The 27,335-nt window shown below is 49.4% G+C and overlaps 1 protein-coding gene across 1 annotated transcript in view; it reads right to left on the reverse strand.

Annotated features, from left to right (window-relative positions):
• Window positions 1-13,996: 13,996 nt before the first annotated feature.
• LOC145341756 (xaa-Pro dipeptidase-like) overlaps window positions 13,997-27,335 on the reverse strand; it is a 36,297-nt gene continuing 22,958 nt past the window's right edge. Inside the window, exons 2-4 of the mRNA XM_080186665.1 lie at window positions 23,412-23,596; window positions 19,211-19,402; window positions 13,997-14,707 (exon numbers count right to left, since the gene is read on the reverse strand). Of these exons, the coding sequence (XP_080042791.1) occupies window positions 14,558-14,707; window positions 19,211-19,402; window positions 23,412-23,596 (527 nt within the window). The 3' untranslated portion in view covers window positions 13,997-14,557. The remainder of the gene's footprint in view (window positions 14,708-19,210; window positions 19,403-23,411; window positions 23,597-27,335) is intronic.

The following is a 27,335-nucleotide window of genomic DNA, read 5'->3' on the forward strand; positions in this document are numbered from 1 at the left end:
GTATTTTGCCTGGAGAATGTCTGATATTTATGGTGTGGTTTGTCTTAATCCAGTGTGTTAGGATCCATGGCGTCTGAACCACTGGGCCACTGAAAACAGTTCTGCATCAATACTTTATCAACTGGTTTGCAGTAACTGCTCAGCTGATTGGCATGAGTGATATCAAATCTAAATTTCACATGGAATCGCGTCAGGGGACAGGCAATCAAATGCTTGGTCAAGTAGGGAGTTTTCCAGGAGAATGGGGAGGTTTGAGAAGGCAATCCCGAAGCTGGGGACCTGGGGAATACGGCTAGCAATGGTGAAGGGATAAAAGTAGGAATTCCACAAGAGGCCAAAATTAGCCGAGTGCAGAGATCTTGCAGAATTATAGAATAAGAGGAGGCTACAGATGTGGAGTGTGTTAGGATGTGGGCTGAAGTTTGCGCTTGGAGAGCATTGGAATAGAGAACTCCAGGTAGAATATTTGACAGGAGCATATAGGGCTGGGAGATCATTGCAGGAACAAGATCCCATCCTTGCTTCAAATCAGATTTAATGGAAGTATTTGTGAGGGTGAGTGAACCTGACTTATTTAATTATCCACGTACAGCTAATAATCAGCAGGTTTTATTATTTGTGATGGAACGGACAAGCCAGCATTAATTACCCATCCTGAGTGCCCATGGGGAGATTGGGAGTGAATCTGTAGTGTGGGACTGGAGGTGAGACTGTATTCCAGTCACTGGGGGCCCTTTGGGAAGCAGTTGGATTTTCAGCAATAATCCACAGCTTCACGATCACTTTATCCTGATCCAAGCCATTGGAAAACTGAACTCTGTTCCACAGCTTGGTGGAATGTGGTTTCTGGCTTGTTCCAGTCCTGTTAGTACTGTTCAGAATGATAAATCACTTGGAACCTCCACACTGTAAGTTTTATGTTGACCCAGAATGATAAGAGATGCCAGATTGAGGAACGTCCTGGGGTGCCATCACTGATTGGATGATTCATTTACAATCTAGTGAAATCAGTAAGCTGGATAGTAAAATCACAGATTTGCTACTACTTCAGAGGAACTATCTGAAGAATGTGAAGAATTCAATACTGGAGATATGGTTGTTTGTGTTGGGTACCATTCTGCAATTATATATTACTGCAGCATGATAACCCTCGCAACAAATTAGAGACTTCGACAGCAAGAAGAAAAGGAATGTAGGATGGAAAGCTGGAAGAAATAGCCAAGCAGCTAAGATTGTTTAAGAGGCTCCAATCGCTGATGAGGAGCAAAACAATTGTGGATTTGAGAGTTTCAGAAAAACAGGATTAGAGTGACTTTGAGATTTGTCTTCGATGGTGGAAGGGAGCGTTTGCGGCACTGTGAGTGTAACCTGCGAGAAGTGGCTCAGGGGATTTCACAATAGAAGTGGGGTAATAACCTGGGAGTGGATTCCCTGGGGCAGCTGGAATGAGGAGATAGAGGTTGTGGATGGGTCTTTTTCTGAATGGAGGTCAGTCACCAGTGGAGTGCCCCAGGGATCTGTTCTAGGACCCTTGCTGTTTGTCATTTTCATAAATGACCTAGATGAGGAAGTGGAGGGATGGGTTAGTAAGTTCGCCGATGACACGAAGGTCGGTGGTGTTGTGGATGGTCTGGAAGGATGTCAAAAGTTGCAGCAGGACATAAATAGGATGCAGGACTGGGCGGAGAAGTGGCAGATGGACTTCAATGTGGACAAATGTGTAGTCGTCCATTTTGGCGGAACCAACGGGATGAACGAGTACACTATCAAGGGCAGGAGTCTTAGTAGTGTTGAAGAGCAGAAGGATCTTGGGGTCCGGGTCCACAGGACTCTTAAATCGGCCTCGCAGGTGGAGGAGGTGGTCAAGAGGGCGTATGGTGTACTGGCCTTCATTAATCGAGGGATTGAGTTTAGGAATCAGGAGGTAATGCTGCAACTTTATAAGACCCTTGTCAGGCCTCATTTGGAGTATTGTGCGCAGTTCTGGTCGCCTCACTATAGGAAAGACGTAGAAGCTATTGAAAGGGTGCAGAGGAGATTTACAAGGATGTTGCCTGGACTGGGAGGCATGCCTTATGAAGTTAGGTTGAGGGAGCTGGGACTCTTCTCCCTGGAGAGACGAAGGTTGAGAGGCGACCTGATAGAAGTTTATAAGATGTTGAGAGGAATAGATAGGGTGGATTCTCAGAGGCTATTTCCCTGGGTTGAAATGGTCGCTACGAGAGGACACAGATTGAAGGTGCGGGGAGGAAAGTACAGAAGTGATGTTAGGGGTAAGTTTTTCACTCAGAGGGTGGTGAGTGAATGGAATCGGCTGCCGTCAGTGGCGGTGGAGGCGAACTCGCTGGGGTCTTTTAAAATACTTCTGGATGAGTATATGGAATTTAATGGGATTGGGGGTTATAGATAGGTCTATAGATTGGTAGGTGTTGATGTGATCGGCGCAACTCGTGGGCCGAAGGGCCTGTTTGTGCTGTAGTGTTCTATGTTCTATGTTCTATGAAAAGGGGGAAGAATGAGGGTCAGGAAAGGACTTTGAGCTGCAGAGATCTGACATTGCAGAGGTTGGTGAAATAAAAGTAAAGTTAATTTATTAGTCACAAGTAACGCGTACATTAACACTGCAATGAAGTTACTGTGAAAATCCCCTACTTGTCACAGTCTGGCACCTGTTCAGGTACACTGAGGGAGAATTTAGCGTGGCCAATGCACCCTAACCAGCATGTCTTTCAGACTGTGGAAGGAAACCGAAGCACAGGGAGAACATTCAAACTCCACACAGACAGTGACCCAAGCAGGGAGTTGAATGTAGGTCCCTGGCATTGTGAGGCAGCAGTGCGAACTACTTGCCATCAACAAGAGGAATTTTAAGAAGTTGCTCCTTGCAACAGTGAGAGGCAAGATGAAGTTTGTGGGGAGTGAGAGGTAAGAGCATCGTTAACTTGGAAAATGGACTGATTTATGGTGAGAACTTCAGACTGAACCCAGTAACGAGACTGTGCATGACCCCAGAGGCTGAGTGATGATGAAGGAATGGTCGAGGTGAATTGATGTATTTAATTGGAAACTGGATAAACACATCGGGAAAAGATTTGCTGATAAGTTAGATGAAGAGGGGTAAGAAGAAACTTGTGTGAAGCGTAAACCCTTGTGTCATGACCAATTATGATGCAAGAAATAGGAACAGAAGTAGACCATTTGGCCCATTGAGCCTGCTCTGCCATTCAACATGATCATGGCTGATTTTAGGCTTCAAATAATTTTCTCACACACTCCCCATATCCCATCCGATACTCTATAGGGAATTCAATTGTATGGGGGAACAGATAGGTGATTTTTGTGGTGGCAAACGAGACTCCAGGTTAGTATGTTGCCTCCTTAGTGCTCGGGTTAAGGATGTTTCTAAGTGACTTAGAAAGGTTGCAGAGCTGGGCCGCGAGGTGGCGGATGGAGTTTAATGTGGAGAAGTGTGAGGTAATTCATTTCGGTAGGAATAACAGATGTGTTGAGTATAGGGCTAACGGGAGGACTTTGAATAGTGTGGAGGAGCAGAGGGATCTAGGTGTATGTGTACATAGATCCCTGAAAGTTGGGAATCAAGTAGATAAGGTTGTTAAGAAGGCATAGGGTGTCTTGGCGTTTATTGGTAGGGGGATTGAATTTAGGAGTCGCAGCGTCATGATGCAACTGTACACAACTCTGGTGCGGCCGCAGTTGTGCAGTTCTGGTCCCCACATTACAGGAAGGATGTGGAGGCTTTGGAGAGGGTGCAGAGGAGGTTTACCGGGATGTTGCCTGGTATGGAGGGGAGGTCCTATGAGGAGAGACTGAGGGATTTGAGGTTGTTTTCGCTGGAAAGAAGGCGGCTAAGAGGGGACCTTATTGAAACATATAAGATGATTAGAGGTTTAGACAGGGTGGACAGTGATAGCCTTTTTCCTAGGATGGAGAAAGCTAGCACGAGGGGGCATGGCTTTAAATTAAGGGGGGGTAGTTATAGGACTGATGTCAGGGGTAGGTTCTTTACCCAGAGGGTGGTGAGGGACTGGAATGCTCTGCCAACTGCAGTTGTAAATGCGCCTAGTTTGGGGGCGTTTAAGAGATCCATGGATAGGTTTATGGACGAAATGGGATTGGTTTAGATTAGTGGGTTAGTGTTTTTTTTTAAAAGCTGGTCGGCGCAACATCGTGGACCGAAGGGCCTGTTCTGCGCTGTAATGTTCTATGTTCTATGTTCTATGTTCTATGTTTCAGGGTGGCTACAGGACATTCTGAGGGGGGAGGGGGAACAGCCATCAGTATCAATGACATTGGTTAAAAAGGGATAAGGTCCTAAAAGAGGAATATAGAGACCTCAAAGGTAGGAAAGAGAGAGAGAGAGAGGGAGGCACTTTCTTCAACCAGTTCCAAGACGCAACTGCTCTTTATTTTAACATGAAAATGTAACTGTTCTTTCCTGCAAGCTTAATTCCTCCTATTAACCACATGACTCTGACTGTGTTCCTGTCAATCAGCCTAATCAAAACTCGCATTACTCTGCAGACGTAGTAAAATCCCAGGAGAACCTAAATAAACCAAAACTCCATTAACTCTGCAAGCTAACACATCCTTAGCTAAAATCAGTTATTGTCCTGCATTCTTAATATTTGAACTGCATGTTTTCCCAGACAAACAACTCTTGTAACAAAACACTGCCCCTTAAAGCAGCCCTACCTTCAACACAACATGTATCAAAATAGTGCAGAATCATCACAACAGTGATAAAAGAGAACAGAGATGCAGGAATGGTAAACTGGGTAATCGAGGGGGAGAAGCAAACAGGGCCATGGTACAAAGAAAAGGTAGGATGATTAAAAATGGCAGAAAGGCAAGCCTAAAGAGTTTGTACGTCAATGCACAAAGCATTTGGAGTAAGCTAATCGAACTGTTGGCACAAATTGAGGTAAATGGATGTGATCGCATAAGCATTATGGAAACGTGGATAGAAGGAGATCAAAGTTGGGAACTGAATATCCAGGGATATTTGACCTTTCAAGGAAAAGGTGGTGGGGTAGTGCTGTTAACAAGAGATGAATTTAGGTCAATGTGAGAGATGATCTCGGCTCAGATGATGTGGATTGTTTGGGTGGAGGTAAAAAACAGCAAGGGAAAGAGCATTGGCATTTGCCTATAGACCCCCAAACAGGAGCCACACGGTAGGAAACGGTACAAATCAGCAAATAATAGGACCATATAAAATTAGAATAATAATTATGGGTTACTTTAATCTTCATGTTGATTGGGTTAATCAAGCTGGAAAGGGTAGCTATGACAACAAATTCACAGAATGCATCAGGGATAGTTTCCTAAACAATATGTCATGGAACCAACCAACAAACAGGCCATCTCGAATCCGGTAATGGGTAATGAAGCAGGTTTAATAAATGCCCCCCGAGGAAAAGATCCCCTCGGAAGTAGTGATCATAACATGATAGAATTTAAAATTAAGTTTGAGAGGGGTCTGAAACAACTGTGTTTAACTTAAATAAAGAAAATTTCAATTAAATGAGGACAAGAGGAGCCACAGTGGACTGGCTGATAGATTAGCAGGAAAGACATAAACAAAGCAGTGGCTGGCATTTAAAGAGGTAATTCATGGCTAACCCAGGAAGGTTAAGAGAGTATTAAATTGAAAGAAAAAACATACAAGGAAGCAAAGAAAAGTCAGTGATAGCCCCAAAGACCAGGATAAGTTTAGAATCCAGCAAAGGAAGATTAAAAAGATAATAAAGAGAGAGAATAAGCTACAAACTAACAAGGAATGTAAAAATTGACAATAAAAGTATCTTTAAATATATAAAAAGAAAGAGAGGTCAAAGTGAATGCAGGCTCCTTAGAAAATGAATCTGGGGAGACTTATGGGGAACAAGGAAATGCAGGAGTTAATCAGATATTTTTGCATCAGTCTTTATGGTGGAAGATACTTTGAACGTTCCATCAATACTAAAGGATATAGGGTACCATCATTAGAACAAAGAGCAAAGAAAATTACAGCACAGGAACAGGCCTTTCGGCCCTCCAATCCTGCACCGACCATGCTGCCCAACTGAACTGAAACCCCCTATCCTTCCAGGGACCATATCCTTCTATTCCCATCCTATTCATGTTTTTATCAAGATACCCTTAAGAAGTCACTATCATATCCACTTCCACTCCCTCCCCCAGCAGCAAGTTCCAGGCACCCACTACTCTGTGTATAAAAAAAAACTTGCCTCGTACATCTCCTTTAAACCTTGCCCCTCGCACCTTAAACTTGTGCCCCCGAGTAACCCTTCCACCCTGGGAAAAAGCTTCTGACTATCCACTCAGTCCATGCCCCTTATAATCTTGAAGACTTCTATCAGGTCGCCCCTCAACCTCCGTTGCTCCAATGAGAACAAACCAAGTTTCTCCAACCTCTCCTCATAGCTAATGCCCTCCATATCAGGCAACATCCTGTAAATCTTTTCTGTACCCTCTCCAAAGCCTCCATATCCTTCTGGGAGTGTGGTGACCAGAATTGAACACTACATTCCAAGTGCGACCTAAGGTTCTATAAAGTTGCAACATGACTTGCCAATTTTTAAACTCAGTGCCCCGGCCGATGAAGGCAAGCATGCCGTATGCCTTCTTGACCATCTTCTCCACCTGCATTGCCACTTTCAGTGACCTGTGTATCTGTACACCCAGATCCCTCTGCCTATCACTATTCTTAAGGGTTCTGCCATTTACTGTATATTTCCCATCTGTATTAGACCTTCCAAAATGCATTACCTCACATTTGTCCGGATTAAACTCCATCTGCCATCTCTCCGCTCAAGATCTGTACCCTGCTGCATCTTCTGATGGTCCTCATTGCTATCTTCAAATCCACCAACCTTTGTGTCGTCCACAAATTTACTAATCAATCCAGTTACATTTTCCTCCAAATCATTTATATATATTACAAACAGCAAAGGTCCCAGCACTGATCCCTGAGGAATGCCACTTGTCACAGCCAACCATTGAGAAACACACCCTTCCACTGTTACCCTCTGTCTTCTTTGACCGAGCCAGTTCTCCATCCACCTTGCCAGCTCACCTCTGATCTCATGCAACTTCACCTTCTGCACCAGTCTGCCATGAGGGACTTTGTCAAAGGCCTTACTGAATTCCATGTAGATGACATCCACTGCCCCACCCTCATCAATCATCTTCGTCACTTCCTCGAAAAACTTGATCAAGTTCATGAGACACGACCTCCCCTTCACAAAAACCATGTCTCTCACCAATACATCCACTTATTTCTGAGTGGGAGTGAATCGTGTCTCGAAGAATCCTCCCCAATAATTTCCCTACCATTGATGTAAGGCTCACCTGGATTATCCTTGTTACTCTTCTTAAACAAAGAGAGGTCGTATCAGACAAAGTAATGGGGCTGAAGGTAACTGAGTCCTTGGGCTCTGGTGACTTGCAACCCTTGGATCTGAAATGAATTAGCTACGGATACAGTGGATGTGTTGGTTGTACTTTTCCAAAAATCTTTGGATTCTGGAGAAGTACCAGAGGATTGACTCACCTGATGAAGGGGCAGTGCTCTGAAAGCCTGTGGCTCGTGCTACCAAATAAACTGGTTGGACTTTAACCTGGTATTGTGAGACTTCTTACTGTGTTTACCCCAGTCCAACACCAGCATCTCCACATCACACATCAGGCCAGATTTAGACCAATAGGCAATTTTATAAACTGTTCATAGTCCAAGGTACCGGTATCTTGTACAGGATACTGGAGTGAGCTTGGCATCAACTCAGCCTCTCCAAGTCAACCCTTGTCCTACCGTTCAGAGTCCAGAGTGTTCTATTCGAGCCAATAATTGTTTTCTTTCAAGGGGAGGGAGAGGGTTAAAGTTTGAACCCATCGAATGAAGAATAGAATAGATTGTAAAAGCTCTTTGAGCGGAAATGATTATTCAAAGTAAACACAGGTCAGTTACAGGAAAACTCGGACGGGGAAAAGACATTAAACAAAGACATTGGCTAAGAGTTGGTGTTCCTCTTGGATTGGCCGTGAATGTGACGGGAATGCAGCACCTGATGCGATTGTTCCCCCCAAACCGCACCCCCCCCCCCCCCCAACCACCATTCCCCGCCCCCCCACCACCATTCCCCCCAACCACCATTCCCCCCCCCAACCACTCCCCCCACCCCCCCCACCACTCCCCCCAGCACCATTCCCCCCCCCAAACCACCACTCCCCGCCCCCCCACCACTCCCCCCACCACCCCCACCACTCCCCCCACCACCATTCCCCGCCCCCCCCACCACCACCATTCCCCGCCCCCCCACCACCACCATTCCCCCCCCACCACTCCCCCCACCACTCCCCCCACCACCATTCCCCGCCCCCCCCACCACCACCATTCCCCGCCCCCCCCCCCACCACTCCCCCCCACCACCATTCCCCGCCCCCCCACCACCATTCCCCGCCCCCCACCACTCCCCCCACCACCCCCACCACTCCCCCCACCACCACTCCCCGCCCCCCCCACCACCACCATTCCCCACCCCCCCCCCACCACTCCCCCCACCACCCCCACCACTCACCCCACCACCATTCCCTGCCCCCCGCCACTCCCCCCACCACCATTCCACCCCACCCTACCCCACCATCCCCCCCCTCCCCTCCCTGGTGATGGAACAGGAACCCTGACATTGAACTTTGGGAATCTCATGAGAGTAAATTTAGATCTAATTGTCAAGCCTCATTGGCTGGTAATCCCCTCCCAGCCCCCGTTACATGACCCAGTCACACCCACGCACCCTCACACCTACAGGATTCCCATGGCTCACACCTGGCGGCCAGACCTGCCGGACAAGCTCAGATTGTAGCTGTCGGGGGAGATAGTCAGACCTGGGCAGTACCCTGGCCCGGGGGTGGGGTTTGTAAGCTGGGTGGCCTTTAAAAACGGTGCCCTGATCTTTCAAAAACAAATCCTGGGAAGGGGGGATTCTGGCTCAATCAATGCCGCCCCCCCCCCCCCCCCCCCTGCCCACCACTCCCAACCCCCCCAGTGTGACTGTGTGGGGACTGTCTCTTGGAAGTTTATTTTCTCGCACCCTAACTATACAGAGAAAGTCACCACTGGGGCTGGCACCTTCAATACAACCTCCCTCCCTCGCTGTCACACCCTGCATTCAAAACAGAAAGTGAATGTAAGCAGGCTTTTTCCACTGAGGCTAGGGGAGAAAAAAAAACCAGAGGGCATGGGTTAAGGGTGAAAGGAGAAAAGTTTAAAGGGAATATTGGGGGGGGGTCTTCTTCATACAGAGAGTGGTGGGAGTGTGGAATGAGCTGCCGGATAAAGTGGTAAATGCGGGGTCACTTTTAACACTTGGATGAGTTCGTGGATGAGAGGGGTGTGGAGGGATATGGTCCAAGTGCAGGTCAGTGTGACTAGGCAAAAAATGGTTCAGCACAGACAAGAAGGGCCAAAAGGCCTGTTTATGAGCTGTAATCGTCTATGGTTCTATGGTTCAGTCACCCTCAAATCAACACGTAACTATTCATTTAGCTAACAGTGATCAATTGACTAAACTATTAACAAACTGAATAAATCCCTTCTATTAACTATTCTGAATAAAACAAGATTCTAATGGAATGCTTTGCAAATAAATACAATTCCCACTCATTAACAAATAGAATTTAGTCACTCTCTAAATTACAACGAGGTTTTGTGCCTTCCGGAATAGTTGGGGCCTTCTCTGTTGATTCTTTTGTTTGGAACTTTTTTTTTCTTTGGTATCTTTGCTATCTAGGTGGTGCTTTCTTTAAGACACAGATGAAGCTATGAGAGCCAGCAATTCTCTCTTTCTCTCTTGAGAGTTAAAATTGCTGTTAGCTCTGATGGGTGGCAGTTGCTCTTCCCTCTTTGTCCCACTGGCCCCTTCTTTTAGAGCTGTGATGAATATCAATATTTCCAACAATAAGATTGGTTCTGGGTTTTTAAAACCATCAGATTTAAATTTAATAGGTTTTTGGTATCTAAGTGCCTGATTCAAATTGAGTGGCTAAATTCAAAAATCTATTGCCTTGGTAACACTGCTGCTTAGTCTTTTGATACAAATGGACTGTCTGTGTACTTGCATTTTAACTCTCTAAGCACAGCCAAAGCACCACCTTTTAACGGACCATTACTATTTCACAAACACCAACTACCTCTCAATCTACAATTACACTCCCCAACTTCACAACAGTGGTGACCAGAACTGCACAGTGTTCTAGCTGTGGCCTAACCAGCATTTTATACAGTTCCACCATAACCTCACTGCTCTTATTCTCTATGCTTGGGTTAGTAAAGGCAAGTATCCCATAGCCTCCTTAAAACACCTTATCTACCTGCCCTGCTGTCTTCAGGAATCTTGGGCATGCACAAGCTCCCTCTGATCCTCTACTTTCTGGTGTCTGACCCTTCACTTTATATTTCTTTGTCTTGTTAGTCCTCTCAACATGCATCATCTCATCCTGTTCTGTCTATCTGATCAGTAATCTGAAACCAACATGGAACGCGGGAGCTGGGACTGGGGAGGGAGTGAGCGGGAGCAGGGTGGGGACAAGGTGATTCCTTACTTCCCCCTCAACAGTTCAATCTGACTTCAGTCTGAAATTGTATTATTCAGAGTCCCAAGTCTGCTGCTTATAAAAAGTTTAATAATTAACTTTGTTCTTTTAAAGTACATGGGAACAGTCATTCTGTAAACGGGTATTTCCAGTGAAGAGTTTATTAGGGACATGGATTAACCCTTTCAGGTTGATGTGTCACTGTGGATCCAGGTTTGGAATTGTGGATTGGAAATGAGCCTCACGCAGTGGATCTGGCAGTGAGGCAGATGGTGCGGTTTGGAGTTACTGAGGATGGATTTCTTCTAAACCCTTCGGAAACTCAGAAACCAGAAGAATTCCGATTAGAGACGTGGAGTGAGCAGCAGCTGGACAAAACCTGTGGACACGTTCTCGGGAACGAGGGGGACATTTCTCCTGCTCCCTGGTAGACTGTGTGACTGGGCAGCGTGGAGTCAAAGCTGAGGAGAGTTTGTGTGGACCGGCTCAACACCCCCGAGAGGTTAGTGTCTGCAACCGGCCTGAATCGAGATGGATCGTCACTTCTGATTGGAGACAAGTTTGATCATGTGACATTTGGAGCATTGGCCTGATCACATGACGTCTGCAGATGTTGCACTGTCCTTGTTAATGGTCAGAGTTCCTGTGGTTAGTTTTACTGTTTGCCCCAACAGCTGTGTGATAGTGTCAACATCTGTAAGCAGCAGACCCCATGGAGAGCGCGGGAGACAATACTGAGGCCTCACACCCCACTGACAATTCCTGACTGCAGATTTTATTAACTGAATATAAATCCCTGTCACAGTGGATGAGTTTTCATCTCCATTGCTCCCAGTCTCTGGGTATTAATCGACCGACAGAAATCCGCATCGTCCCAGAGGCCGCCCCCCCCCCCCCCACCGTGAGAGGGTGAACTGACTGGGGGTGATTTAACCTGAGGGTCCCCACACCTCAGGCAAGGGGCACGGTTGAGAAGGCGAAGTCTTCATGAATAACCTCAGCCATAGAATCAGAGAGGTTTACATGATGGAAACAGGCCTTTTGGCCCAACTTGTTCATGCCTTTTATTTAAACCCCTAATCTCAATTGCCCCATATCCCACTATACCCATAATAATTATCTAAATGCTTTTTAAAAGTCAAAATTGTACCCACCTCTATTACTGCCTCTGGCAGCTCGTTCCACTCGCCACCCTCTGTGTGAAAAAATTGCCCCTCTGGACCCTTCTGTATCTCTCCCCTCTCACCTTAAACCTATACCCTCTAGTTTTAGACTCCCCTACCTTTGGGAAAAGATATTGACTATCTCGCTGATCTATGCCCCTCATTATTTTATAGACCTCTATAAGATCACCCCTCAGCCTCCTATGCTCCAGAGAAAAATGTCCCAGCCTCTCTTTACAACACAAATCATCAAGTGCTGTCTTTGTTCTGTAACTCTCCCCAGTACCCTATCATTAACTGAGTAAGTCCTGCCCTGGTTCAATCTGCCAAAATGCATCACCTCACATTTGTCTAAATTAAACTCCATCTGCCATTTGTCAGCCCAATTGCCCAATTGATCAAGATCCCGTTGTAATTGGAGATAACTTTCTTCACTGTCCACTCTGTCACCAATCTTGGTGTCATCTACAAACTTACTACCCATGCCCTTTATATCCTCGTTTACCGACACCGGTTATATTCTCAGCTGGTTCAGGAACCGACCCCCTCGTCTCCAGGAACTATTTGATGTCACTGTGAGCAGGGGCTTGAAGCTGTACAGGGAAACCCCATTGGATATCAAGTTCACCATAACCACTTGAATACCATCCAATGAGGATCGAGCAGTGAGGAGCTATTTATCATCACCAGGAGGCTAACAGCTCCAGTGAACTGTAACCAGAGTAACTGAATATTTCACAGCCAGGCTTGGCTAACTCCTATTCCATACCGGCCTCACGCTGTTCCAGCCCCTACTCCCGATCTCTGTAACTCCCTCCAGCCCCCTACACCCCTCCCTGTCCCTGTAACCTGCTCCCACCCCTACACCCCCTCCCTATCTCTGTCACCACCCCCCCACCCCCCCTGCCCTGCCTCCAGCCCCCTACACTGCTCCCTATCTCTGTAACATCCTCCAGTCCCTGCCACCCTCCCTGTCAGCTGCCTGTGTCCCAGTCTCCGGAATTCCCTCCCTGAAACTCTCTGCTGGTGTTTTCCGTGAAACCTGGTGCTGCAACGTTGCTGTAATAACCTTTCCCCATCGCTCCTGATTTCACTCACTGCCAGTTAAAGTTTATTTATTAGTCACAAGTGAGGTTTATATTAACACTGCAATGAAGTTACTGTAAAATTTCCTTTATATTAATGGTGTGAAGCATGCTGGAATATTTGACTACATTAAAGATTCTATATAAGTACAAGTTGTTGTTCAGGGGCCAACAGTGAACTTCTCAAGGGTCAGGGGTCGAGGGTCAGGAAGTAGACTGGTGCTCAGTTCCCATCACTGACCAATCACCAGCAACACGGCTGTCTGTACATCTCGTTCCTCTAAATTGCACCCCCCCCCAAACTCTCCCCCCTCCCCCCCCCAGCCACCACGCCCCCACAACCACCCCCCCCGACCTCCCCCCTCCACCACCACACCACGCCCCCCCCCCCCCCCAGCCTCCCCCCCCCCAATCCACCACATCCCCCCCGACCTCCCCCCCCAACCACCACACCCCCACAACCTCTCCCTCCACCGCCACCACCCCCCCAACCACAAACCTCCCCCTCCACTACCATCACCCCCCAACCTCCCCCCTCCACCACCACACCACCCCCCCCAACCTTCACCACTGCGCCCCCCCCCCACACCTCCCCCCCAACCTTCACCAACAGCCCCCCCCAACCTCCCCCACCACCAACCCACCCCCCCCACCAAGCCATCATCCCCTCTACCCCCCCCCCCATTCCCCCCCTCACAGCAGCAACAGACTTTCTGAAATGTAATTGCTTTATTGCAGAAAGATACAAAGGAATTTACAGTAATTTTTATAGAGAAGATTCGCTTCATTAGTCACACGTGGCACAAATAGATTTTCACATCTACCTCTTGCTGACATTCAAACTGGGAGGAGAAATGGCTGATTCGAGACCCCCCCTTCCCAGGGGAGACCACCCTGCCCGGTTGGGGGCTGGTGGGGGGACAGAGACCACCCTGCCCGGGAGAGACCACTCTGCCTGGTCACATTGCATTTCCCAATCTCAGGGTTCACTCCATTGAGGGGGATTTTCACACACTTCTCCCCACAGCCTCTCTCTCTCCCCACGACCCCACTCCCTCTGCGCCCCCTCTCCCTGCATCCCCTCTCCCTGCACCCCCTCTCCCCTGCATCCCCTCTCTCCCCGCGCGTCCCCTCTCTCCCCACGCGCCCCCTCGTGGATGCTCAGGTTTTATTCCTTAGTGGGTGGTGTTGTTCTGGATTTACAGACAGAAACTGCTGTTCAAAATTCTGGATGCAGAAAGGTGAGTGAAGGGCCTGGATTCAGCCTCCTGTTGGGGACTATGAGGCAGAGAGGGTGAGCAGATTGTCCCCAACAGATAACAGTCGAGAGCTAGAATCTGACTGTCGATTTAACACTCAAACTCAATCAGCCATTCTGTGTGTGTGTGTGTGTGTGTGTGTGTGTGTGTGTGTGTGTGTGTGTGTGTGTGTGCACGTTTGTATGTGTCTGTATGAACATGTGTGTCTGCAGACGGCTTTCCGTGTATGTGTGTAATGTTGATAACTCGAGCTGAGATTTCACTCTCTGCCTCAGACGGCGAGCTGCTACCACTGATTTCAAATGGTGTAAGATTTCAGATTTCTGCATCGTTATTTGTGTGGAATTTTGATCACACGTTTGATTTGGATTTGAGACGCTGATCGTTAAGCTGCCCAGATATAGGGCAAAGCAAACAGCCAATGGCAGTGCGGAATTCAGGCCACCTGACCCGAAATTTGCCCAAACTGCTTGGTGGATCCAGAACCTTCCGCCATGAAGGCCTCGATTTCCTCCACAGTGCGCGGCACACACGTCAACAGCTCCATCCCACTGCTGGTCACTGCAATATCGTCCTCAATGCGAACCTGCAAAGACAGGACAGCTCAGTGACGAACACAAACCACCCGCACCCCAACCCCATCCACACACAGACTGCAAAGGAACTCAAACTCTGACCAATATCTACAGAGGAACATCCCACAGACTGTTTAATAAAAACCCAGCTGATCTATCTGAGATGTTGCAACAGGAATAAAATAACCCTAACCACCCCGACCCTCAACAACAAAACAGGACCTCAGGCAGTGCTGCACTCCCTCATTACTGCCTCAGAAAGGAGTTAGAGGGTGAGGGGAGAAGAGTCTCAGGGGAGGAAGGGAGAGACCTTTGTTCCTGATCCAAACCATCCAAACACGTCACTGAACATACTCCGAAACCAACATCAAACTAGAGGCTCCACCACCCCACTGCTGATCAACTCCTGTGACTCCAACTTAAAACCATCATCACCCCCCCTCAGCAAGCCCGTCCATGGCCACACCACCCGATTTCCCCAAGGATTCACTGGATTCCCCCTTGGGTACAGTTCAAGAATGATGATCCCATCATAGTCTCGCAAAGATCGGCCATGGTCAAAATTTAACCAGTGGAACCTTAGAGCAAATTCTTCACATCCATCCCCGTGTAAACCCCAATCAGTCTCTGTGTAAACCCCAATCAGTCCCCGTGTAAACCCCAATCAGACCCCGTGTAAACCCCAATCAGTCCCCATGTAAACCCCAATCAGTCTCTGTGTAAACCCCAATCAGTCCCCGTGTAAACCCCAATCAGTCCCCGTGTAAACCCCAATCAGTCTCTGTGTAAACCCCAATCAGTCCCCGTGTAAACCCCAATCAGTCCCCGTGTAAACCCCAATCAGTCCCCGTGTAAACCCCAATCAGTCCCCATGTAAACCCCAATCAGTCTCTGTGTAAACCCCAATCAGTCCCCGTGTAAACCCCAATCAGTCCCCATGTAAACCCCAATCAGTCTCTGTGTAAACCCCAATCAGTCCCCGTGTAAACCCCAATCAGTCCCCGTGTAAACCCCAATCAGTCTCTGTGTAAACCCCAATCAGTCCCCGTGTAAACCCCAATCAGTCTCTGTGTAAACCCCAATCAGTCCCCATGTAAACCCCAATCAGTCTCTGTGTAAACCCCAATCAGTCCCCGTGTAAACCCCAATCAGTCCCCGTGTAAACCCCAATCAGTCTCTGTGTAAACCCCAATCAGTCCCCGTGTAAACCCCAATCAGTTCTCAGCTGGTCTGATTGGATCCAAGATCAGGACTGACCATCTCCATCTCTGTCCAATCAGGAATCCGTACTGGGCAAAGCCAGATTTGGTGTCCTCTGGGATTGGCTCACCGCCCTTCACCGTCCTCCAATCATTCCAGACCCAACCAGATAGATCTCAGCACTCAGTAAACCAGATCCCCATCGCCTGTGTCAACTCACCCTCTCGTATTAACCCAATTCCCTCCCCCCTCGCAATATTCCCTCTGGACAGACTCTGCAGGAGTTCCTGCAGGATGGCTGGGAAGTGGTAGAGGATTATCCACACTATTCCACTTTCCTTACAGAACTCATTATTTTATGAATGGGACAGAGTTTCCGCCAAATCCTCCAAAAGCATTGCTGATCCCGAAAGGAGACAGTGTGAGATCCTACGCTGTCATCTTTCGGAAGGAAAGTTCAGGATGGCAATGCCTTGGAGATGGTGAATACAAAAAAAGAGAAAATTCCAGCACAGGAACAGGCCCTTCAGCCCCTCCAAGCCTGCACTGACTGTGCTGCCCCCGACTGAACTAAAACCCCTACCCTTCCGGGGACCATATCCCTCTATTCCCATCCTATTCATGTACTTGTCAAGATGTCTCTTAAAACTCACTATCGTATCCGCTTCCACTCCCTCCCCCAACAACGAGTCCCAGGCACCCATCACCCTTTGTGTAAAAAATCTGCCTCGTACATCTCCTTTAAACCTTGCCCCTCGCACCTTAAACCTGTGCCCCCGAGTATTTGACCCTTCCACCCTGGGAAAAAGCTTCTGATTATCCACTCTGTCCATGCCTCTCATAATCTTGTAGACTTCTATCAGGTCTCCCCTCAACATCCATCATTCCAGTGAGAACAAACCAAGTTTCTCCAACCTCTCCTCATAGCTAATACCCTCCATACCAGGCAACATCCTGGGAAATCTTTTCTGTACCCTCTCCAAAGCCTCCACATCCTTCTGGTAGTGTGGTGACCAGAATTGAACACTACATTCCAAGTGCAGCCTCACTAAGGTTCTATAAAGCTGCAACATGACTTGTCAATTTTTAAACTCAATACCCCGGCTGATGCAGGCAAGCATGTCGTATGCCTTCTTGACTCCCTTCTCCACCTGCATTGTCACTTTCAGTGACCTGTGTGCCTGTACACCCAGATCCCTCTGCCTATCAATACTCTTAAGGGTTCTGCCATTTACTGTATATTTCCTATCTGTATTAGACCTTCCAAAATGCATTACCTCACATTTGTCCGGATTAAACTCCATCTGCCATCTCTCCGCCCAAGTCTCCAACTGATCTATATCCTGCTGTATTCTCTGATGGTCCTCATCGCTATCCACAAATCCACCAACCTTTGTGTTGTTCGCAAACTTATTAATCAAACCAGTTACATTTTCCTCCAAACCATTTATAGATATTACCAATGAGGATATTAGTTTATGTGGGGAGATTGCAGAAAGTGGACCTGATCTCCTTAGAGTAAAGGGAGATCTCTAGAGGTGTTCAAAATCACAAAGGGTTCACACAGAGCTAGGATTTTGATGCGATCGATTATCAGAGGGACACGGATTTAAGGGAATTGGTACAAGAACCAGAGGGGACATTAACAAACATATTTCCCCAGTGAGTTGCTGCGATCTGGAGTTCACTGCCTGGAAGGATGGTGGAAGCAGCAGAAGCCTGAGAAATATGAGCAGCACAGATTGATATCAGCAACCGTCAGTGATGGGGTCAAGCTGTCAGGTTCCAGAGGGTCAGTGATTGGGCGACTGGACAGTTCAGAGGTTGGGATGGGCAGGAAGGGGTTAAGTCCGTAGTTCCGTCACTGCCGACACAACTTGCTGCTGTGAGCATTTGTGCCAATCAAGTCAAAACTAATATGTGATTTATTACACACCCCAAACTTCTCTAAAATTATCTCCTAAAGAAACCACCCGAACACTGAGTTTATACCCGTCTATCTTATCAGTGACTAGTCACAAAGCCTTCAATAAACCTCCTATCAGATCAGGTGTAAATCTAGCAGGCAGTTAATGGGAGGTTACTCCCACGCGATTGCTGTGGTAATTATACACTGACCTCGCATTACAGTCAGAGTAAAAATAGCCCAGGCGCACACATCCCATCCCTCTGACCTGCTCAGTGCTCACACATTACATCACGTCCTTGAGACACAGAATCACTCCACTCCCTCCAGCCCATTCACAGAACATTCATGATTAAAAATGCTGACGTCATCAGGACAGGTACAGCACGGGGTTAGATACAGAGTAAAGCTCCCTCTACACTGTCCCCCCATCAAACACTCCCAGGACAGGTACCAGCACGGGGTTAGATACAGAGTAAAGCTCCCTCTACGCTGTCCCCCCATCAAACACTCCCAGGACAGGTACAGCACAGGGTTAGATACAGAGTAAAGCTCCCTCTACACTGTCCCCATCAAACACTCCCAGGACAGGTACAGCATGGGGTTAGATACAGAGTAAAGCTCCCTCTACACTGTCCCCATCAAACACTCCCAGGACAGGTACAGCACGGGGTTAGATACAGAGTAAAGCTCCCTCTACGCTGTCCCCATCAAACACTCCCAGGACAGGTACAGCACGGGGTTAGATACAGAGTAAAGCTCCCTCTACACTGTACCTCCATCAAACACTCCCAGGACAGGTACAGCACGGGGTTAGATACAGAGTAAAGCTCCCTCTACACTGTCCCCATCAAACACTCCCAGGACAGGTACAGCATGGGGTTAGATACAGAATAAAGCTCCCTCTACACTGTCCCCCCATCAAACACTCCCAGGACAGGTACAGCACGGGGTTAGATACAGAGTAAAGCTCCCTCTACACTGTCCCCATCAAACACTCCCAGGACAGGTACAGCACGGGGTTAGATACAGAGTAAAGCTCCCTCTACACTGTCCCCATCAAACACTCCCAGGACAGGTACAGCACGGGGTTAGATACAGAGTAAAGCTCCCTCTACACTGTCCCCATCAAACACTCGCAGGACAGGTACAGCACGGGGTTAGATACAGAGTAAAGCTCCCTCTACACTGTCCCCCCATCAAACACTCCCAGGACAGGTACAGCACGGGGTTAGATACAGAGTAAAACTCCCTCTACAGTGTTGCGACCTTGATGAAAAGTATTCAGTTCTTTCCCTGAATAGAAGGTAAATGAAGGACAGAGTTTGTTACCCTGCACAGCCACAGGGGCTCCTGTGGTGCTGTCAGACTCTGGGAATACCCATGGTAAATACTGCTGAGTACTCACACCACCAAATCCTCGGAACCGAGACAGGATGTCATTATTGATGAACGAAGCCTGGGCCGGGTTTGCAAGAGCCTGATCCAAGAGGGTGTCGATGAAATAGATTCCTGGCTCGATGGTCAGCACCATCCCCTGGAGCAGACTGCGTGTGGTACGGAGACTGCGGAGTCCAGGCTCATCGATACGATCCACACCCTGCAACACAGCAACGAGCCCTCAGCCACACAGAATACAGCAACAGGAGATCACTGAAACCAGTTACACCCTCCCCACCGCCCATTACATTCCCCACCGCCCCATTACAGTCCCCACTGCCCCGTTAACCACCAACTGCCCTGTTACCCTCCTCACTGCCCATTACATTCCCCACCGCCCATTACAGTCCCCACTGCCCCATTACAGTCCCTGCCATCCCATTATGCTCCTCACTGCCCTGTTACAGTTCCTACTCCCCTATAATGCATCCTGCCACACCATTATGCCTCCTACTGCCCCATTACAGTTCTCACCACCGTGTTACAGTCCCTGGAGCCCTGTTACGCTCCCGCCACCCCGTTAATCCAGACCTCGATGGATCTTCAGTTTTGCCGAAGATTCACAGAAATTTATGAATATATTTATCCAATGAAATAACACAAGTTTCAACATTGGAAAACTGCCCTTTGGGAAATGGAAACGGCCAAATTGATTCCGACTGAAATAATTTATGAATTTGACATTTAATCAGCAGGAACTTTAGCAGTAAATTCCAAAGCTGCTGATTGTAGATGATTTATGAATGACCTCTCACCTCTCAAATCACATGGAATGATGCAGACTGGTGAGAGAGAGAGTAGAACAGGGGGGTGGGGGAAGGGGGGATGGGGGAAGGGGCAATGGGAAAGAGGTGACAGGGGAATGGGGGACGGGGAAATGGGGGACAGGGAAATGGGGGACAGGGAAATGGGGGACGGGGGAATGGGGGACGGGGAAATGGGGGACGGGGAAATGGGGGACGGGGAAATGGGGGACGGGGGAATGGGGGACGGGGGAATGGGGGACGGGGGAATGGGGGACGGGGAAATGGGGGACGGGGGAATGGGGGACGGGGGAATGGGGGACGGGGAAATGGGGGACGGGGAAATGGGGGACGGGGAAATGGGGGACAGGGGAATGGGGGACGGGGGAATGGGGGACGAGGAATGGGGGACGAGGAATGGGGGACAGGGGAATGGGGGACGGGGGAATGGGGGACGAGGAATGGGGGACGGGGAAATGGGGGACGGGGAAATGGGGGACGGGGAAATGGGGGACGGGGGAACGGGGGAATGGGGACGGGGAATGGGGGAACGGGGGACAGGGAAATGGGGGACGAGGAATGGGGGACAGGGGAATGGGGGACGGGGAAATGGGGGACGGGGAAATGGGGGACGGGGAAATGGGGGACAGGGAAATGGGGGACAGGGAAATGGGGGACAGGGGAATGGGGGACAGGGAAATGGGGGACGAGGAATGGGGGACAGGGGAATGGGGGACGGGGAAATGGGGGACGGGGAAATGGGGGACAGGGAAATGGGGGACGGGGGAATGGGGGACGGGGAAATGGGGGACGGGGGAATGGGGGACGGGGGAATGGGGGACGGGGAAATGGGGGACGGGGGAATGGGGGACGGGGGAATGGGGGACGGGGAAATGGGGGACGGGGAAATGGGGGACGGGGGAATGGGGGACGGGGAAATGGGGGACGGGGAAATGGGGGACGGGGAAATGGGGGACGGGGGAATGGGGGACGGGGAAATGGGGGACGGGGAAATGGGGGACGGGGAAATGGGGGACGGGGAAATGGGGGACGGGGACGGGGAAATGGGGGACGGGGGAATGGGGATGGGGGAATGGGGGACGGGGGTGTAGGGAAGGGCGGAGAGGGAAGGGGGATAGAGGAGGGGGGAGAAGCACGAGAGAGAGGAAAGGGGAGGATGAGGGGGGAAGGGAGTGAGGGAGGGAGAAGAAACTATGAGGAGAGGCTGAATAAACTGGGCTTGTACTCGTTAGAGTTTAGAAGAATGAGGGGAGATCTCATTGAGACGTATAAGATGATGAATGGGATGGATAGGATAGAGGTGGAGAGACTCTTCCCGCTCAGAAAGGACAGTAGGACTAGGGGGCACAGCCTCAAGATAAAAGGGGGGCGGTTTAGAACGGAGTTGAGGAAGAACTTCTTCACTCAAAGGGTGGTGAATCTCTGGAATTCTCTGCCCGTTGAAGTGGTGGAGGCTGCCTCGCTAAATATTTTTAAGAAGCGGGTTGATGGGTTTTTGATAAGAGAGGGGATTAAGGGTTATGGGGAGAGGGCGGGAATGTGGAACTGAGCAGCGACAGATCAGCCATGATCTTATTGAATGGTGGGGCAGGCTCGAAGGGCTAGATGGCCTACTCCTGCTCCTATTTCTTATGTTCTTATGAAAGAAAGGAGAATGAGGAAAAAGATTGCAGGGGGACGATCAGCTATTGGTGGCACGGTGGCCCAGTGGGTTAGCACGGCTGTCTCACAGCACCAGGGACCCAGGTTCGATTCCGGCCTTGGGTCACTGTCTGTGTGGAGTCTGCACATTCTCCTCGTGTCTGCATGGGTTTCCTCTGGGTGCTCCGGTTTCCTCCCAGTGTATTGGCCATGCTGAACTCTCCCTCAGTGTACCCAAACAAGCCCTCAAGAATGGCGACTAGGAATTTTCACAGTAACTTCATTGCAGTGTTAATGTAAGCCTACTTGTGACACTAATAAATAAACTAAACTTGGGATTGCACTCTGCTGGAACAACACCTGATTTTGGCTGAGCTGTGATGCACACTATGGTTAAACAGCCCGTTAGCTCTCACTATCCTGATTTATACACTCAGGGTGGTGCAGCCAGCAGAGGGGAAGCGAACAGCTTCCCAAGGGATTGGGAATGTGAGAGGGACGGGGAATGCGAGGGGGAGATTGGGAATGTGAGGGGGAGATTGGGAATGTGAGGGGGAGATTGGGAATGTGAGGGGGAGATTGGGAATGCGAGGGGGAGATTGGGAATGTGAGGGGGACGGGGAATGTGATGGGGAGATTGGGAATGTGAGGGGGAGATTGGGAATGTGAGGGGGAGATTGGGAATGTGAGGGGGACGGGGAATGTGAGGGGGAGATTGGGAATGTGAGGGGGAGATTGGGAATGCGAGGGGGAGATTGGGAATGCGAGGGGGAGATTGGGAATGCGAGGGGGAGATTGGGAATGTGAGGGGGAGATTGGGAATGCGAGGGGGAGATTGGGAATGTGAGGGGGAGATTGGGAATGCGAGGGGGAGATTGGGAATGCGAGGGGGAGATTGGGAATGTGAGGGGGAGATTGGGAATGCGAGGGGGAGATTGGGAATGTGAGGGGGAGATTGGGAATGTGAGGGGGAGATTGGGAATGTGAGGGGGAGATTGGGAATGTGAGGGGGACGGGGAATGTGAGGGGGAGATTGGGAATGCGAGGGGGAGATTGGGAATGTGAGGGGGAGATTGGGAATGCGAGGGGGAGATTGGGAATGTGAGGGGGAGATTGGGAATGCGAGGGGGAGATTGGGAATGTGAGGGGGACGGGGAATGTGAGGGGGAGATTGGGAATGTGAGGGGGAGATTGGGAATGCGAGGGGGAGATTGGGAATGTGAGGGGGAGATTGGGAATGCGAGGGGGAGATTGGGAATGTGAGGGGGAGATTGGGAATGTGAGGGGGAGATTGGGAATGTGAGGGGGAGATTGGGAATGTGAGGGGGAGATTGGGAATGCGAGGGGGAGATTGGGAATGTGAGGGGGAGATTGGGAATGTGAGGGGGAGATTGGGAATGCGAGGGGGAGATTGGGAATGTGAGGGGGACGGGGAATGTGAGGGGGAGATTGGGAATGTGAGGGGGACGGGGAATGTGAGGGGGACGGGGAATGTGAGGGGGAGATTGGGAATGTGAGGGGGACGGGGAATGTGAGGGGGACGGGGAATGTGAGGGGGAGATTGGGAATGCGAGGGGGAGATTGGGAATGTGAGGGGGAGATTGGGAATGTGAGGGGGAGATTGGGAATGTGAGGGGGATTGGTAATACTTGGGGGGGGGGTGGGGGGGCTGTTGGTTTATCGGTGAGTCGGGTCTGTGACAGAAAATTAAAGCTGGATTCTCTCCTCGTGTTAAAGCAGGGCAGGATGGAACAGAGCACTGACCTCTGGGTATCCGCCAACATCATGTACGTCACATCCCAGGAGGTGACCCAGACCGTGAGGCATGAAGATTGCTCCTAAATAGACTTTCATCATGTCAGCCACGCTGCCTTTGAGAATGCCAATCCTTGTCAGCTCTTCCAGCTGCACTCTCTCAGCCAGACGATGCATATCAGGCCACAAAACCCCTGATTCAAACACAGAGAGACACGTCAGGAATTCCAACAAAAATGTAAGAAATGAATCTACTGCGGAGCCACAAAATCTTCAAATACACACATCTCCTTCATACCCTCGATTCCACTCCCCCCGATTCCACTCCCCCCGATTCCACTCCCTCCGATTCCACTCCCCCCGATTCCACTCCCCTCACTCCCTCCGATTCCACTCCCCCCGATTCCACTCCCCCCGATTCCACTCCCCCCGATTCCACTCCCCTCACTCCCTCCGATTCCACTCCCCTCACTCCCCCCGATTCCACTCCCCCCGATTCCACTCCCTCCGATTCCACTCCCCCCGATTCCACTCCCCCCAATTCCACTCCCCCCGATTCCACTCCCTCCGATTCCACTCCCTCCGATTCCACTCCCTCCGATTCCACTCCCCTCGCTCCCTCCAATTCCACTCCCCTCGCTCCCCCGACTCCACTCCCTCCGATTCCACTCCCCCCGATTCCACTCCCTCTGATTCCACTCCCCTCACTCCCTCCAATTCCACTCCCTCCGATTCCACTCCCCCCGATTCCACTCCCTCCGATTCCACTCCCCTCACTCCCTCCAATTCCACTCCCTCCGATTCCACTCCCCCCGATTCCACTCCCTCCGATTCCACTCCCCCCGATTCCACTCCCCTCGCTCCCTCCGATTCCACTCCCCTCGCTCCCTCTGATTCCACTCCCCTCACTCCCTCCGATTCCACTCCCCTCACTCCCTCCGATTCCACTCCCCTCGCTCCCTCTGATTCCACTCCCCTCGCTCCCTCCGATTTCACTCCCTCCGATTTCACTCCCTCCGATTCCACTCCCTCCGATTCCACTCCCCTCACTTGCTCCAATTTCACTCCCCTCACTCGCTCCGATTCCACTCCCCTCGCTCCCTCCGACTCCACTCCCCTCGCTCCCTCTGATTCCACTCCCTCCGATTCCACTCCCCTCACTCCCTCCGATTCCACTCCCCTCACTCCCTCCGATTCCACTCCCCTCACTCCCTCCGATTCCACTCCCCTCACTCCCTCCGATTCCACTCGCTCCGATTTCACTCCCCTCACTCCCTCCGATTCCACTCCCTCCGATTCCACTCTCCTCACTCCCTCCGACTCCACTCCCCTCGCTCCCTCCAATTTGACTCCCCTCGCTCCCTCCGACTCCACTCCCCTCGCTCCCTCCGATTCCACTCCCCTCGCTCCCTCCGATTCCACTCCCCTCACTCGCTCCGATTCCACTCCCCTCGCTCCCTCCGATTCCACTCCCTCCGATTCCACTCCCTCCGACTCCACTCCCCTCGCTCCCTCCGATTCCACTCCCCTCTCTCCCTCCGATTCCACTCTCCTCTCTCCCCCCGATCCCATTCCCGTTGGGAGACCTGCTCAGGCTCTATTCTCTCTCCACAGATGCCGTCAGACCTGATTTTCCGGCAGTTTCTCGTTTTGTTTGGAATATTTGAAGAGTGAGGAGCCACAATTTATTTCTCCATGTTGTCGATAAAACAAAATCCTGAGTCACCAGCAATCTCCTTTTCTTACAAGGTTCTAATTATGTTTGGGATTGTGGGTTATATCAAAAAGAAATGCGGTTTGCAAACACAGATTGTAACTAAACGCGATGAGTTACTGAAGGGCTCACTGGTACAGAGTACAAACTGAAACTCCCAACAGCATCCTGCGCAACATCTGAATGACATAACAACTCGGGGCAGGAGTCGGTCATCTGGCCCCTCGATCCTGCTCCACCATTCAATAAGATCATGGCTGATCTTTCCGTGGACTCAGCTCCACTTACCCGCCCGCTCACCATAACCCTTAATTCCCTCACTGTTATAAAATTTATCTATCCTTGCCTTAAAAACATTCAATGAGGGAGCCTCAACTGCTTCACTGGGCAGGGAATTCCACAGATTCATAACTCTTTGTGTGAAGAAGTTCCTCCTCAACTCAGTCCTAAATCTGCTTCCCCTTATTTTGAGGCTATCCCCCCTAGTTCTAGTTTCACCCGCCAGTGGAAACAACTTCCCTGCTTCTATCTTATCTATTCCCTTCATAATCTTATATGTTTCTATAAGATCTCCCCTCATTCTTCTGAATTCCAATGAGTATAGCCCCAGTCTATTCAGTCTCTCCTCATAAGCCAACCCTCTCAACTCAGGAATCAACCTAGTGAATCTCCTCTGCACCCCCTCCAGTGCCAGTATATCCTTTCTCAAGTAAGGAGACCAAAGCTGTACACAGTAACTCCAGGTGTGGCCTCACCAGCACCTTATACAGCTGCAACATAATCTTGTTTTCAAACTCCATCCCTCTAGCAATGAAGGATAAAATTCCATTTGTCTTCTTAATTACCTGCTGTTCCTGCAAACCAACTCCTTGAGATTCCTGTACAAGGACACCCAGGTCCCTCTGCACAGCAGCATGCTGCAATTTTTTACCATTTAAATAATAGTCCATTTTGTTGTTATTCCGACCAAAATGGATGACCTCACATTTACCATCATTGTACTCCATCTGCCAGACCCTCGCCCACTCACTTAGACTATATCCCTTTGCAGATTCTCAGCATCCTCTACATATTCTGCTCTGCCACCCATCTTAGAGTCATCTGTGAATTTTGACACATTGCACTTGGTCCTCAACTCCAAATCATCGATGTAAATCATAAACAATTGCGGTCCCAACACTGAACCCTGAGGCACACCACTAGTCACTGATCGCCAACCAGAAAAACACCCATTCACCCCCACTTTTTACTTTCTGTTAGTTAAACAATCCTCTATCCATGCTAAAACATTACCCGTAACACTATACACCTTTATCTTATGTAGTAGCCTTTCGTGCGGCACCTTGTCAAATGCCTTCTGGAGATCCAGATACACCACATCCACAGGTTCCCCATTGCCCACTGCACATGTAATGTTCTCAAAGAATTCCACCAAGTTAATCAAACATGACCTTCCCTTCATGAACTCATGCTGTGTCTTACCAATGGGACAATTTATATCCAGGTGTCTCACTATTTGTTCCTTGATGATCGATTGAAGCATTTTCCCCACTACTGATGTTAATCTAACCGGCCTATAGTTACTCACCTTTTGTCTATCTCTGTTTTTAAACAGTGGTATCACATTTGCTGTTTTCCAGTCTGCAGGAACCACCCCAAAGTCCAGCAAATTTTGGTAAATTACCACTAGTGCATTTGCTATTTCTCCTGCCATCTCTTTTATTACCCTGGGATGCATTCCATCAGGACCAGGAGACTTGTCTACCTTTAGCCCCATTAACTTGCCCAACGCTACCTCTTTTGTGATAATGATAGTTTCTAGGTCCTCACCTGCCATAACCTTCCTGTCATCAATTTTTCACATGTTATTTGTGTTTTCCACTGTGAAGACCGACACAAAATACCTGTTCAATACCTCGGCCATTTCCTCATTTCCAGTTATTACATTCCCCTTCTCGTTCTATACAGGACCAATGTTTACTTTAGCCACTCTTTTTCGTTTTATATATCTGTAGAAACTTACGCTATCTGTTTTTATATTCTGAGCAAGTTTACTCTTATTTTTCTATATAGTTTTTTTGTGGCTTTCTGTTGACCTTTAAAGATTTCCCAATCCTCTAGTTTCCCACTAATCTTTAAGAACATAAGAAATAGGAGCAGGAGTAGGCCATCTAGCCCTTCGAGCCTGCCCCGCCATTCAATAAGATCATGGCTGATCT

Source organism: Carcharhinus amblyrhynchos, chromosome 4 (assembly GCF_965287045.1).
Source record: "Carcharhinus amblyrhynchos chromosome 4, sCarAmb.v2.hapA, whole genome shotgun sequence".
In the NCBI taxonomy this organism is placed as follows: domain Eukaryota; kingdom Metazoa; phylum Chordata; class Chondrichthyes; order Carcharhiniformes; family Carcharhinidae; genus Carcharhinus; species Carcharhinus amblyrhynchos.